The sequence below is a fragment of the Condylostylus longicornis genome, unplaced genomic scaffold (genome assembly GCF_029603195.1).
Source record: "Condylostylus longicornis isolate FDR11 unplaced genomic scaffold, ASM2960319v2 ptg000013l, whole genome shotgun sequence".
NCBI classification, from domain to species: domain Eukaryota; kingdom Metazoa; phylum Arthropoda; class Insecta; order Diptera; family Dolichopodidae; genus Condylostylus; species Condylostylus longicornis.
In genome coordinates, this window is record NW_026577982.1 from 3,162,576 (window position 1) to 3,178,885 (window position 16,310).

At 24.9% G+C, this 16,310-nt stretch overlaps 3 protein-coding genes across 3 annotated transcripts; 1 reads left to right on the forward strand and 2 right to left on the reverse strand.

Moving 5' to 3' along the window:
* Positions 1-165: 165 nt before the first annotated feature.
* LOC129619389 (phosphatidylinositol 3-kinase catalytic subunit type 3) lies at positions 166-13,612 on the reverse strand. The gene is made up of 4 exons (XM_055534642.1): positions 13,411-13,612; positions 2,266-3,330; positions 949-2,177; positions 166-884 (listed from the first exon to the last, which is right to left on the reverse strand). Exons 1-4 carry the CDS (start codon positions 13,479-13,481, stop codon positions 439-441), a joined length of 2,811 nt encoding a protein of 936 aa, XP_055390617.1. The 5' UTR covers positions 13,482-13,612; the 3' UTR covers positions 166-438.
* Positions 6,426-11,585, reverse strand: LOC129619390 (cytochrome b5). The gene has a single exon (XM_055534643.1). It carries the CDS (start codon positions 11,151-11,153, stop codon positions 10,758-10,760), a length of 396 nt encoding a protein of 131 aa, XP_055390618.1. The 5' UTR covers positions 11,154-11,585; the 3' UTR covers positions 6,426-10,757.
* Positions 13,613-15,050: 1,438 nt separating the features above from the next.
* Positions 15,051-16,126, forward strand: LOC129605594 (uncharacterized). Its single transcript, XM_055515459.1, has 2 exons — positions 15,051-15,575; positions 15,718-16,126. Exons 1-2 carry the CDS (start codon positions 15,149-15,151, stop codon positions 15,975-15,977), a joined length of 687 nt encoding a protein of 228 aa, XP_055371434.1. The 5' UTR covers positions 15,051-15,148; the 3' UTR covers positions 15,978-16,126.
* The last annotated feature ends 184 nt before the right edge of the window (positions 16,127-16,310 follow it).

The window sequence follows — 16,310 nt, forward strand, 5'->3', positions numbered from 1 at the left end:
TAAAATAAATGTTATATTGCTTTCATATGTTATATTGCGAATTTTTCTCTTCAATACCTTCAACATCTCCATTAATAATTAATCTTAGTATAAGGCAAGAATTTTTGCTAAATTCATAATATACATATATACATATGTATATTCAAATATACATACAAATATATGTATGATTTCTTTTGCATTAAAATTTTATTAAACCAAATAATCACATTACAAGTGTGCTAAAAATTATAAAACTGATAATGCCAATTGCTTTAGAAATTTACATAATTATAAATTAATAATGTCAAAAGTCATAATAAGTGTGGATACATAATAATTTTAATATCTAAAAAAAATTAATTTTTTCTTAAATTTAAACTAAAAATATAAAAACATATATGTATATAATTTATTTTACAAAGCAAAAGTGTCTTTATAAAATGTACGCTTAAAATCTTATTTTCGCCAATATTGAGCTAATTTGTGAATCTGTTCGACTAATGCTGGCATTACAGCTGTAATTGAAATATCCAATAAACTTTGCAAATGCTGGACTGCTTCTTCATCGGTTAGACTGAGCTTTAAATTTTCTTCAACTTTTTTCACCGCTTTATCAGGTTCTAACGCAATATCTGGAATACTAGCATCAACCATCAATGAAAATAAATTCAGCATCACATTAGCGTGTCTACGCAAATGTAAAAATGCTGTATAACATTGTTTTCGGAATTCATGATGATGCTCGGAACTTATACCCCCCATAGCTTCTACCATTTCTTTACTAAGTTTCATTGGTGGTGGCATGGGTTTAGGATCTCGTCCCAATATATAACCAAAATCAATGTGAAACAGGTTACCATTTTCAGTAAGAAGTAAATTGTCTAAATGACGATCACCAACACCTACAAAATAAATTTTTTATTAAAAAAGATTTATTTAATATTAATACACAAAACATGTAAATACCTAATAAATAAGTGATAACGCAATAACCAGCGCAACTTTTTATATAAGTATCCATTATTTCTGAACTTATTCCGTAAGGTCCAGTTTCACATGGGTTATGTTTTCTAAAATAATTATGAATGCTACCTTCTTTTGCTAAAACATCTGCAACAGTACAGGACTCAATATATTGCAAAAATCCATGCTTAGAACTAGTGGCTAAAACTTTATAAGGAGTGAGTTTTAAATCTAAATTTTCTCTGCGCAATAATTTATCCATTAAAGTTATCATTTGTAAAATTAGTTGATCTTGTCTGAGATCATCACCGTGTTTAAAAATTGCTACATATTCTTGGCGAGGTATCGAAGTTACAAAAGTCAGTTTAGACGGCATTAAAGCGCTTTTAAACAAGGATGTTTTGTCGGGAACTATTCCTGTAATGCTTACATCAGGATCTAGAGGAAAAGGTATTTCATGTTCAAATCTCTTAAAATTAATTTTAAAATAATCAGCATCAGCCAGAAGTTGCTTGAATTTGTCTGTTTTTTTATTTCGGTTTCCAGGTTCTTTAGCTACAATTTTCACTAATCGAACTAATTCGTCTATAAATCTTTGTTGTTTATCCAAATTTTGTCTAATTACTTTTAATTTACTATTACCATTTTCCAAAACTTTTAAAAACATTTTCAATACCATTGTATACATATTACGAACTCGTTCATCTTGTTTTCGTACATTTTCTTGATCTTCAACTTCAATCGATAAATACCAGTAAAGATAGTTGGCTAGTTTACTATTAGAACATGCCCGTTCAATTAAAAATGAAGATAAATCATTTGGCATAGAGTTACTTTTAGTTTTATTTGTTGGTATATTGTCACCCATCAATGTATTTGAGTTATCAGAACCAATATCGGAACGATTCAAATCTGATCCAGCATTCTCCTGCCCAGTTGGCATATTATTGGTAGATCCAATAGAACTTAAAGATTGTTGTGTAGCCTTTTTTGTTAATTTATGCGACTCAGTACTACAAGCCGTTCCACCACGACCGCTATTTGAATCTGAAGTTGAACTTTGGTCAAAACCATTATCATCAAATGATTTTACAATATCCTTGTCTGGAAGAATTTTCTTATATGATTCAATTATATCATCGAAATTTTCATATTTAAGAGCTTGAACTAATTGTAGTAAATATAAAAGCAAATCTTCATCAGGAGCCTGCTTTAACCGACTTATAGCATATCTAAAATGTTAAAAAATTTAAGTATATACAATATATGTTAATATACATAAAATTTAATATATATGTAACTTAAAAACAATAATAGTACCTTCTCACTTCCGCGTGAGTAAAGGAAGGACTTAATAACTCTAGAGCATCTTCCACATCCATAGGTGTCCATTGTGTTAGTAAATTAAGAGCTTGTTTAGCTTCAAGCGGCGTTTCCCAGTTAATACATTTTAAGAATTTTGTAAGCGCCTTTTTATGACTGCTTAAATAAAACCTAAACTTCCACAACAAATCTTGTTCTTCGCTATTTAACGGATATGTAGGAGGATATCTGTAAACTATTGTATGTAATTGATCTCTAATTTGTGCGGTTGGCTTAGCATCTTTATCAGATAAACCAGATCTAGCTGAACGTGCCAGTCTATGATGTTTTCTTTCAACTAAATTTTCTTGCAATATTTCTGGATCGGGTACAGTAACCATTTTTGGTTTTGCAACAAATTTATAAGTTGTATCACCATCTGGTTCAAAATATACAACAGAATATATTTTATCGTCTACATATATTACTGGAAATTCAATCATTAAATATAAATAATCTGACATTCGTTTTTCTCTCTCATTAATCATCTCGATTTCACGAAATGTTAATCGATCAAGCCAGTCAACTTTTTGTATTTGACCATTACGGTGCTTCTTTGCTAATTTACCAAGTCTTTGCATTTGTGATTTACTAGATTCTTTACCTTTTCCAGGTGTTTTTGATGGATAATTACCATCACCTTCAACATCAAGCCATATACGTAAATCAAACATTCCCTGGCGAAACATACCATTTTTACCAAATAATGATATTGCTGTACCACCAACAACAGCAGTTTGATCTGGACCAATACAATCCAATATTGTAAAAGCTAAAACTGCAGTTCGAGGAAGATCACAAAATTGTAACGGTAATGTTACCCATTCATTCCAACTCCATCTTTTTGTAAAAGCTTTATATGATGTTGTTACCGGTAAACAATATGGTTGTCCTTTATTATAAACTTGAATTTGAACTAGAAGTGGCGCACATTCTTCTGAATATAAACCAGAAAATCTAAGTAATGGTTGTTCAAGTAATTTTTCATAAGCCGGTTTTTGTTTTTCACCTTCTAAAGTTCCACTAAAATTAAAATAAAAATGTTAGAAAAAAAAAACAAATAACAATGAAATTTAATTCATAAGTTTACTATGAGTGAAGGCATAAGTAAAAGCATAGAATCTATTTCATATTAAATATTCGTAAAATGTATGTTGATCATAGTTGAAGTTAAGAGAGCTTTTTTCATTTTGCTTCATTTACTGCTATAAGAATACTAATGGAAAGTATTTATATAATAAAATAATTTATAAATTATTACGTAATCTATTCCAAAATTATAAAATTCATTGAAACAAAAAGCTTTTTTATTTATCAAATTGCAGGTTATTAATTTAATTAAACTGCGCAGAAAATTTTAAACTTAAATGGGCATGAATGTATGAGTTCCCAAATGTAAACAAAAAAAATTCAACCTTATGATTTATGTTTATATGGATGTACTACGTTAAATATTTTCTGCAATATTCCTCAGAAACTACTTCTACTAAATTGTTAATGATAGCAGTATTTAACAAATATTTGCGATTTTTAATCTATACTAAATGACTTTTTATTCAATACGTTAAAATGCGCACTTTTTAATGCATTTCAAAAGTAGTTTAGAAATGTAATAATTAATAATTTGTAAAAAATTGTAAATTGTCAATTGGAAATGGCACTAACTAATTGCAACCATATTTAAAACATTCAAACAGAATTAATTCGAAAATGAATTATGTATGTATTTCAAATTATAAAATGATGTTAAAGAAACAAGTAAAACATGTATAATGATATTTTAATTGCAATTAATTACTGACATTTAGAATTGATAGCGGGGAAATTTCCGATGAAAGTTCAATTTTAAAGTACAATTTTTTTTTTTGTATTTTTCAAAAGATTAGAACTTAATTGAAAGAGAAAAACAATTAGCAACTCAAAATATTTATTTAAATGAAAAAAATTTCTAAAATAAATTTAAATTGTATTCAAATCGGAATCAAATATGTAAGTGTATGTACTTGAAAAGAGTATTTTAAATTTTACAGAAACAAAATTAATTATTCCCATACAAAACGTTTTATTACAAATTTTGATACTTATTTCATTGCAATATATAAGAAATGACATGAAAGTAGTATACTTGTATGAATATATTGGCATGATAGCGTGAACAAATAATTTTTTGATATTGTTATAAATGTCATAATATTTACACAATAGTCAATAAATAAGTAAATTTTCCATTGAAAGTTTATTTAATTATTTTATTTAATAACTAAGTATTTATTTAGTTATTCTATATACTTACTCTTTTTAAAATTAATTTGCTTATTGAACATTATTTTTTTTAATTTTATACTATCAATGTACTATCAAAAATCATACAAAAAGCAATTTATTTGTTTTAATATTTGCGAATAGTTACATATATGTCAAAAACAGAATAATTATATTTTAACATGAAAAATAAATTTAAAGATTTATCAAATAAATTTTGAAATCAAGTTGAAATTATATTATACTCGTAGAACTATTTTTGTTTTTGCAACCAACTGATACATGTTATGTTATCGATGGTTCTACCATGAAATGAAAATTATATTAAATAATCATGTATATATTATAATGTATACGAGTATTATACCAACATCAAGCATACCATCTATTATATTCTGTATAGTATATAAGAAGAAAATTAACTTTGATAAAGTGCGTATACACCGCACGAAATATAATATTAGCAAAAAATAAAAGTATTTCATTCCGGTATAAAATTATATAAGTGTATAATATATATTTAAAAATTTTATATTTCGGAAAAATTATCAACATTTTCATTGAAGAATTTTTTGAATATAAGATCGAATTTTTTTACTATATGCATGAAGTCGATTCTATAAGATCAACTAATCATTGTTTTTGTAATGTGTAATAATGCTTTTTTAATGGAACTTGTTTAATTTAACAATATAATAGTGTACATATTTAATGAAATATGAAAGTAGAAAAGCTTTTTATTAAATAATACATATATGTATGTAAATAAAAGCATATTATAGTATTGACCTATACGACTTAATATCCCCACAACATTTTGAAATTAAAACAACATTTAATATGATTCAGAAAAACTACATTGAACATACATATGTGTTATGCATATATTTATCAAAACTATCGCTTAATTAACGACGTACAATATCTTTTGTATTAGCAAAAATTTTGAAAAAGAATTTCTCACTTAAAATTCGAATTTATTTGAATCTCCTTGTTTCTGGTTTCATATTTCTTTTCACATTAAAAATAAGTGTAAACACTATGAAACTTCATAATACGAAAAATTAACAAAATAGTATAAAAATTCTATCTAGAACATTGTTACATTGCTTGATTGTAAAAATTTCCAAAAGATAAAGAGCATTCAAATTTCTTCTAATTTTTCTTCACTATATTTTTTTCTTAATATTTCAATAAGTACATGAATATTCAAAAGTTGGTAAGTTTTGAAAAGTTGAGTTTACACTTAGAAGTTAATGCTTTACATCTAATAAATGTCATATGTCTTAAATGTACATTGATTGCGGTCATAGTAAATTTTAAAGTATATAAAAAATATAATATAAAAATTTAGAAATAGAAAGTGAAATTTCTGTCGTATAACAAAACTTTGATATTAACATACATGCAAACATATATACATATATTTTTTTTATCTTTTATGGTATAGATATGTTGTAATAGAATCATTCAAATTATCATATTATTCAATATTTTGCTTTGTTAATCCGATTTGTACTTTGAACATTAATGATTTCAAAATCATTAAAAATTGAGTTCAATAAAAACTTTATTTCTTGCTGTTTTCTCTCTATAATCTTGAATTTTATTTTTTAAATCTTGAATAATTTTCTCCAAAAAAAAAAAAAAATAAGAAAAAAAATAGATTATCAAAAAAAATTTACATAGTTATGTAAGTAGCTATATTATAATATTATAATGCTTTTTATTTCTGAAGAGTTTCATTATCAAGGGTAAATTTGACACTTTTTACATGAAATTTGAAATTTAAATATTGTGCAATATTTAATAGGTTTAGATTTTCACTTACAATATAATATGATAAGTTAAAATAAGCTTCTTCTTGATATGCATAGAACCATAAAGAACAATAGAAATTTTTTATAAATTCGCACAAAATCAAAAAGAGCAACCAGTAATCAAAACCATAAATAAAAAACATTGAAGCAAAGCAGCAAACTTGTATTTTTTTATAAAAAAAATATTAACGATATACAGAAATTCAAAAAAAAAAAGAACAGATATGATGTGGTCAGCACATAACCAACCACTAAATTTAGCCAAAAATAAACTCATAATATATAAAATTTCGTTAGTCTATTCAGCTGAACCGCGTACAGACCCAGACCGACAAACTAAAATGCAAAAATACCGACATCTTGCTAAAAATAGTTTATTTACTCTTCCCTACCATGGAAAAATGCATTCCCACCGAAAACTTGACATCTGACTTTTTGTGCCATCACATAACCTCCCTTAATGTATACGATGTAGTCGATAACAAACAAATAATATTTGATACTTGCGTAATTTCATATTTCTAAAAGAACTTATAAAATATAGGCAAATAAATTGTATTGTAATAAAATAATCATATCATTTTTTATAATTATTAGATATTAGATTATTTTCAAATTATTTATTATAAGTAGGAACTCTAATATTATCTGTATAACTTTGAAATTGTTAGATTAGATTACGCTCATTTTAAATATACATTTTTAAAATGTTTATAACTAGTTACTTATATGAAAAAATTTATTGTCATTCTTATGACAAACAGATTCTACCAGCACTTAATTTGTTTTGTTTTTTCATTCATACACGAATTTCTTTAGCTTTTTGATGATCTCCAACACGACAATTAACTTTAAATAATTATATAGGCAATTCCTATCAAATCTTAATTGAATTATTTTTAATATTATTTCTCGTAAAATTATAGTTTTATCATTTTCTTCAATTCCAACTAAGACCAAAAGGGAATTTCATTCGGTCAATCATTTTATTTCAATAATTTGTTATTGTGTTCAAAAATTTATATTGAAATTGGCACTGAGAATTCGTTTATTCAGCATTCTCTACATATGTGCTCAAAAACAATGTACATACATACTTTTCAATACAAATTTCAAAAAATGTTGTTGAGAACTACTTAAATATTACTTGTATTAAACGTGTGTATTATACACTTTTATTATATAAATTTGAATATTATAAAATTCTCATTGTCAACCAAATAAATAATAAGTAAATAATGATGGTCAGGGTGAACTGAAATACATTATATAACTTACAATAATTTAAAAAAAATCGTTTGAATAACCATTCAGCAGTCATAGCTACATACATAGCGATCTATACTAAAATTTTTACATTGTTGTTTTTTCTAAGCCTTACAATCTCTTCTACTCAATGTTTCAACGAAATTTGCTAAAAATATTCCTGATAATTAACAATTTAGCACGTTTTTTATTAAAAAAAAAAAAATATGATAAGAATTTGAGATAAGTGTGCCTTAAAGAAAGTACGATATGATAACAAAGTAATGACAAACATTTATTATACAACAGAAAATATTAGTTTAAATTAATATTTTATCTATTTTGAATATTGCTAAGTCATATTATGTGAATTGTAAATTATTTGAATATTTCAATACTAATTAATTGTATAAATTGATATTTTTCATGTTTTATTTATTTCCAATTTACTAAACATTCTATTATTATACTTTTTATACCCATTTATGTTGACTTGTAACAGTAACTGAACAAAAGCATAATAACCTTTTCTTTTCAATTTTCTGGTACCTATCATGCATGTCTGGTAAAATTTTTTGGAATAATATCGAACTTCAATTAATAGCAACAACATAATGCATACATGTTGAATTCCAATGGTAGATAAAAAATTCCATCTAATATGCATTGTTATATACATATTAAAATTCAAAAGTATACAGGTATGTATTTAAATTTTTGGTTATTTTCTCCTTAATTACTCTTAAGATATTTAATTACAAGAGTAATTTTAATCCCATAGTCTACGAGACTATTTATAAACAAGTAGATAAGTACCTGTTGAAATCTAGTTAAGTTGAAATCGTGTATAGAACAGGTAGCTAAATTTTATACATATTATGCAGCAAAGGTGATTGAAGAATCATATTGAAGAATTATATTATGAACATAATATATGAATGATTCCCAGAAAATATTTAATATAGGTACATATATAAATACATTTATTTGTATTTAAAATGAAAAAATTTCTTAAGAAATTGAATTTTTTATTCCATGTTTTCACAATTTTAATTACTTAAAAAGTAATTACATATGAATGGTTCATTTTGAATGACTTAAGTTCATTTGCCATTTCAAAACTCTTTTATTTCCAAGGCAATAATAATGTCAATACTTGGAAACGAAACTTATGATATCGGATGTGAAAATAAATATTCTATAAAACTAATAGCCAGCTAATCCAATTTTTTGATTACTTTATACCCAAACGGAGAAATATTTAATTTTTAATTAAAATGGGCTTAGGTCATTTTCAAAATTAACCATCCAATATATTAAATAATTTTATTGAAATTTTAGAATTAGATTGGAAGTTACATATAAAAAAAAATTTTTTTTCTTTATTACATTAGAATATAAAAACATTTAATTTAAAATGAACACTTAAATTACTAAAAATTCAAAATTATATAAAAAAAAAACTTCTCCACTAAAACTAGGTATAACCCTATAACTATACATATACTTAAAAACACATTAATAAAATTTGTATAACAGAAATTTATGAAATTTTATAAATGTTTTTTACTTTAAAATTCATTATTCGCAAGCAAAATTATTATTTAAAAACACAAAAAGGAATTTAATTTGAATAATTTAAGTGATAGACTTTGGACTTCACTTAAGATAACACACAAAAAATATATATGTATTTTGTACATATGTAATTTATTTCTTTAATTTTATTTTTCCTATACACGAATTACTCTGCCTCGTGAGTTTAAATTAAGAGATTTCTTTCAGTATTAAAACCATCAAAATTGAAAGTTTTCAGATAAAACACTGTAAGAAATAACTCGCACACAAAAAAAAAAAACGAAAAAAAATTCCAAAAATTAAACCAACTCTAGCTATTTGGCTATTAATTAAATTTTAAGGTCAAGATTTTTTGTTTCTTGAAAAAGAAATTTTTTTTTTTTTGAAATGAAGATTTATTGAATTATATAAGTGGGTCAGATTTCATAAACATCATAATCGTAGTGTTGGTCGTCTACTCATAAAAAAAATGAGATAAAATTGTGTGTGGTTTCCTACATATGTTGTGTGGTTCACCTAATACAAATAGCTATTTTATAAAAATAAAATTTTTAAATAATTTTGCATGATCATTATAGCATAACTAATTTATTTCAGAAATAATTAAATGTGGCTTTGCAACTAAAAAATGTCTCGGAAATGAAAATGATTTCTCGGAATCTCAAAGAATTAGATCTTTAAATTTTTTATTCTAAATATTTGTAATAAGTGGTAGATATTAAAAGGACTATAGATTAATAATATTAATTTTATACAAACTGAAGCTGAAAAAAAATTAAATTGACTGCAAATTTTAGTGATTTTTTCAATATCTTTTATTCTTATATATTATTTTTGTTTCTTTTTTAATTATTAGAAAGGTAATAAAACCTAAGTAATAGAGAAATTAATATTTTCTTGAAAAATATTATTAAAAACCTTAAGACCAAATACAAATGTTAAAATGTTAAAAATAAGGTTCACACCGTTTAATTTATGCAATTTCAAATATTGCAAGCACAATTACATTACGAAATCAAAAATTTAATTTTTTTAACACATTTATATAGAAATATCTACAACTTAATGTATTTTTTGTAGAACTACTTTAAAAAAAAAGTATATGTGAGTAGAAGCTTTTTAAAAAATTAATTTTAAAACTGATATCTCATGATTTTTAAATGAGGACTTTGTTATTTGCTTTTTTGTTGTTCATTTTTTGTTCACATATGTATGTAGGTAGGTACCTACCTATTATATGTATATTCTTTTATGTGTAAAATAATCAGACTTAGATTTTAATTTTAATAACAATGTTTAAATCTGATAAAAAATTAGCAATTACATATTTTAAAATATCAACTAAATTTTATGACAAAAATCTTTAGAAAAGGAATGATTAACTTAACATAGAGTACCAATATTTTTGCTCATATAAAAAAAAATTAAGCTGAATTTTTAACTCTTATAAATGCAGAGAAAAAAATTATGAAAAAAAAAAACAAATTAATTTTTTATATATTTGATTTAAAATCTGTACAACTTTTTTTTACTATTTCCTAGCTATTATTGCGAAAATACAAATTTATAGATGATTGTAGCAACTAAACCCAATGCAAAATACATAATCCATGTGTTAAAAAGATTTCCTGAATTTTGTTGTTTTTGTTGATCTGTTGTCCAATCTGGTTCAGATTTTTCAGCAACAACTTTTCTTTCAGACTTAACTAATTCTCCAATTTTAAATTTTTTCATCATTTCTCTAGCATCAGTACTGTGACCTACATCCTCAAAATTTTCAGTAGCATCTTTGCCAGCTTGTTCAATTAAAACTTCTTCACCACCAGGATGTTCATTTAAGAATTCAGTTACATCATATACATTATTATGTATAACAAGCCATGTACTTTTATTTGAGTTATGTTCAAGAACTTCAGCCAATGTATATTCTTTACCAGCCATTTTTATAAAAAGTAATTAATTAATTATACAACTTATTTAACTTTAACAAATGAACTTTTAATAATTTAAATTGTTAACAGTTTACAAGTGTGTATTTTTTTAATATTGACGCAACTTGGTAACTAACTATTATAACAATTTTTGTACATATGTACATATATATAATGATCTTCTTTTGTGTTTGTTTGAACTAAAAGTTGAATTTTATTGCGTTGGAAATGACAAGCAAATTTTTTTAGGTTAAAATTTTATTACTTCAACAAAATTTAAAGTGTTCACTCCGCTTTTGTATTATTTTTGTTTTTTTAAGTTAAATAAAATTATAAGAGTTTTTTTTTTGTAAAATAAATAATATGTTACAATTTAGTGATTTTAAAATCACATTTATACTTCAAAAACTTTCATTAAAAAATTAAATGAATAACTCTCGCAAACAAGACGATGATTACTGATTAATTGAAAACTGACGTGTAATCGTAAAAATTTTAATTTGCAGAAAATCTGTTGAGTATTATAATTTGTATGTATTCAGTATTATTATAGTATACTTGTTTGAATGTGTAACTTTATGAGTAATTATCAATGTGTCAGTGTCACATAACAATTCAGTTTATTCACAATCGCATCGAATTCATAACACAGCATTTTTCATTCAATGAAATTTTGAATGGATAAACAAGAGACCACAATAGTGCTCGAAGAATTTTGTTTTTTCAATACTTTTTGATTTTTGAAAGAAAAGGAAAAATGAATGAAACAAGATATAAACAGAAATCAATTACGCAAAACACTCAAAAAAAACTAATCAGTAAAAAAATGTCCACAGCATTTAATGAACGATTTTATATTTTCACAATTTAATAAAGGAATATAATGTTCTAACTCATGTATCAAATTAGTGAATATTAGTATTTCATATTTTTTGGTAAGAGCACCTTAGTTTTCAGCAAAGGATCATATTATTCCGTTCCAAATTTCCAAAAAGTTCCCTTTTTTTTTTTGATCATGTATTACAGATTTCTATCGAGTTAAATATAATAATGCAAAATTTCTTTATATAAATAATTTTGACTGAGAACTCCGAGAATGACAGATGTTAAAATAAACTTGAACTTCGAAATTGTTATACGTTATCAACACACAATTAAGCCTATGTTCTGCAATTACTATATTGTGTAGCGAAACTATTACAGATTTTTGAAGCTGTGCCAGCCCTAGGTTCATTGTTTCGTTTTATTTAATTTCAATTTAAAACTGCTAAATTTCAGACGTTCAATTTTATTATAAAATTTGAACACAGGTTGCAAATAAATACTTAATATCTATCTATAGGAAAATAATAAATTCGATTATAAAATTTTTAACATTAATTTCCATATTATTTGATATTTTAATAATAATTTGAAACAATCACACACACCCATAGTATGATAAGTAATATTTTCTATACAAACAAACCAGACTCATATACTTAAATTTGATTTAATATTTTGAAATGTCAAACAAATAAATATGTAAAAATATGTATGTCGATTGTGGGTACGTAGTTTTTGTGACAACGTGCAGAGTGACCATAGTACTTTATTTAAGCAAATTGACTATTTACAAGATGGCATTTAGAAAAAATCACAATAAAATAAAATTTACATTCTTTAATAAAATTCTAAATACAATATTAAAATATAACACAATAAAAATGCATTCTGTAATTTCTGTAAATATATAAATATAATAAAAATAAGAGAATGAAAACTGGAAAATATTCAAACATATTGAAATGATTGTAAAATTTTTAAAAGCAAATGTTTTTGGAGATGCGACACGACAAACAAGTAATAGCATGTACTCGAATGAGTTTCAATATAATGCTTATCTACTTCCGACCACCTTTTTAAAACGTAAAAACTTTTTAATTTAAAAAATTAAAAATACTACTATGTACCGTTAAAAAATAACCGTAACTGCACAGATCATGTATGTACGCATTTATTCGAGGTAGTGTAATTTTACCGTGCTCTGACTACTCATCATGAGTGACACGTAATTTAACGCTAATTGTTTTAATTTAATTATTTTTTCATCATTCGGTTAACTAATAAGATCCCAAAATATCAAAATTATAGTATGTATAAAATGGACGAAAAGTAAATTAATAGTAGTTATTTGCTTTTACTAAAATTAAAAGCTATGTAGTTTTTATGTACCTACGTATTAATGTGAGCAGGTCGATTTGTTAGCGAATATTGTCAATACTTACACTTTGATTTTTACCCTTTCTTCAAGAGATGAACTGTATATGTAACGAAAAGTATCGTCTGGCTTATCCATTGTACTTGATTATTAATCCTCTTGATATAACTTTTATGAAATTAAAACCGAAATTTAACTTGAAATTAGTAATGAACTGAATACATTTTACTATATCTTAATAAACTTTATATTTAAATGTACAGAACTTTTGCTTTTGTAGAGGCAAATTAAATAAATTGTACAATAAATTAAATAATATATTAAAAAGATAAATTACATAAATTTTTACAATTTTATTTAAAATCTTATGAATAACACTTAAATTAAATAACTTTTTTTGAATAGAAAAAAACTTGTGTATATAATCATTATAATTCACTTTATAAACTAAAAATGTCAAAAACAGCTGAAATATTCTGTAAGGTATTTACAGGATTTTCTGCAAAATAATAGTTTGAATATGTGAATTTCCCTTTCCATATAATCTCCATGTATTTATTAACTGTATATAGAAATACGTTCATTTTTCGATTACTTCCTTTTTGATGTTCATTAGAAAGTAAATTGACACCAGTAGTGATGGAACGTGGTGAGTAGTGCGTTAACAAATAATCACAATGACAATATGAGTATGTATGTTAAAATTAATGTCACTAGTCACAAAATTAAAAAATTATTTTTGGGTTAAGAAAAACAAGATTAAATTCGGTCACGCTCATACGCTACTAAATAATGGTTTTAGTAGTTTGTTTACGTTAGATTTATTATTACTAAAATAATAAATACGTCATACTTAAACTGAACTCAAAATTTTATATGTGAATTGACATTTTAATGTCATCAAAGGGAGATAGAAAAATATTACCTTCTGCGAATAAAAACATAATAAACGTAAAATAAAATTGGTTTTAAAAAGATAATTCAAAGTCAAGACTGATGGCGTATTAAAAACTAATTTTTTTATTCTAGGATTGTCTAAAAGTTTGAAAACTTTCGACCATATTCAAAAAGAGAAAAACTTTAAACAGCTTACTACATGCCGGTTAAAAAAAAAATAGATTTTGCTGCATTATATTCTGACAAAAAAAGTCAAGCAAAAAATTTGGAGTTAAAAGCTTTAACGAATTCTTATATTTTATGTCAAAATTGATTTTAGCCATTCTAATGTTCAAAGAGCTCAAACGTTATGTTTACAAAGCCCTGTTTCTAAACTTGCATAACATCGCAGCATTTTGTGATAATACAAAAACCTCTAAAAAGTTCACTATATAAATCCTCCTAAAATTTTTCATTCTTAGCGATCTCCATTCAATTGGGATGTGATATTTTTCCAATTTTGAACAAACATTATTCCAATGCTCCGAAAACTAGGTTTAAGTTTAGTTTTTGAATGACGGTGACCATACATACAATTATAAATGAAGCATATGTTATCAAACAAAAATCTAGTAGTACCTATATCAACTATATAAAAATATTGTATGTGTTAAAAAAATTCAACAAGGAAAATGTTTGCCGTCGCTGAAATTTTCGTCATTAAAAATCTGCGATTATCTTTAAAGTATCTTAATCGATTAATCAATTGAACATCAATAAGTCCATAGTTCAACCCTTGTTATAAATTTTAAATTTCAAAAATAGCGCCATACAAAAAAGTATAAAATTATTCAAAATTTTAATTAGGTCTTAATGTCCGTATGTGCATCAGTATTTTTTTTGAAATTTAAAAATTATTCTTTAAATAAATGTCAACTTCAAGAAGGGAAGATACTATAAGAAACTACTTTGATGAGGAAAGCTGTACTGACGACAGTACTGGATTTTTGTCTCCAGATACTCAGAACGAAACTAATGGTAATGCTTTAAATGCTTCTATATCTAATCATCCACTTGCTAGTAGCAGCAGACGATCTTTGGGACGAACTCCTACGAAGTCCAGTCAAAAACCAAGACCAAAATCAAAACAAAAACAGACCAGATCGTCTTCTATGCAACGAACTACATGGTCTAATAAATCGCAAAAAGAAAATGAAATGCCTAGTCGTAGGTCGCAGCGTATTCAGGAAATTTCAAATATATCACCCAAGCAAACTACTCAACATTCAAGACGAAAACTACAGAAACCAAAAAAACATGTATTATATGAAATCCGAAAATACCAAGCCACTACAAGTTAGTATTCGTAGCTACATATGTACATAAATACATTGATAACATAAATACACATAAATATGTACATACATACATTGTATGTAATTTTAGTGTTTTCAAGATATGTTTTGATAAGATTAAGGCAGTTTATTTAAATTTTTAGGTAACTTAATTCCAAAACTACCATTTTCTAAACTTATAAAGCAGATAATAGGAGAATATAGTGATACAAATATGAGAGTAACACCAGCAGCGCTGGAAGCCATACAAGAATCTGCTGAAATATATTTAACAGTATTTTTCGAGGATGCATACAGATGTGCTTTACATAGAGGACGAGTTACATTAATAATTAAAGATATGGAATTAGTAAGAATTTTACGAGGAGTGAATGATCCGGGGTATAGAACCCCAAATAATTGAAGTGGAATAAATTTACTTTAATAAGAGTTATCATACATTTTTGTTCATTTATAGTTTAAATTACATTACGTATTATATTTTGACACAGTTTTTGAAAAAAAAGATTTTCAATGCTTATTGTATCTAATAGTTTTGTATAAATATTAAATAATTCTAAAATGTCTAGCTTTAGCGAAATAAAAACTATGTATGTAAAATGGAATGTTGAAAATATTATTTTGTTTGATACATACATATGTAGGTGGGTACATAGTAATAGTAGCACGCTCACGTATAGAAGCAAAATTCGTTATTATACTTGAATTAGACCATTAGGAAACAATTATTTGTTTA

Bases quoted from the DNA above. Each gene is read 5' to 3' on its own strand.
- LOC129619390 (XM_055534643.1), bottom strand. From the start codon at position 11,153: ATGGCTGGTAAAGAATATACATTGGCTGAAGTTCTTGAACATAACTCA.
- LOC129619389 (XM_055534642.1), bottom strand. From the start codon at position 13,481: ATGGATAAGCCAGACGATACTTTTCGTTACATATACAGTTCATCTCTT. The intron at 2,178-2,265 runs GTACTATTATTG...TTAACATTTTAG, and splicing joins ACTCACGCGGAAGTGAGAAG to ATATGCTATAAGTCGGTTAA. The intron at 885-948 runs GTATTTACATGT...TTTATTTTGTAG, and splicing joins CGTTATCACTTATTTATTAG to GTGTTGGTGATCGTCATTTA.
- LOC129605594 (XM_055515459.1), top strand. From the start codon at position 15,149: ATGTCAACTTCAAGAAGGGAAGATACTATAAGAAACTACTTTGATGAG. The intron at 15,576-15,717 runs GTTAGTATTCGT...TTAAATTTTTAG, and splicing joins AAAATACCAAGCCACTACAA to GTAACTTAATTCCAAAACTA.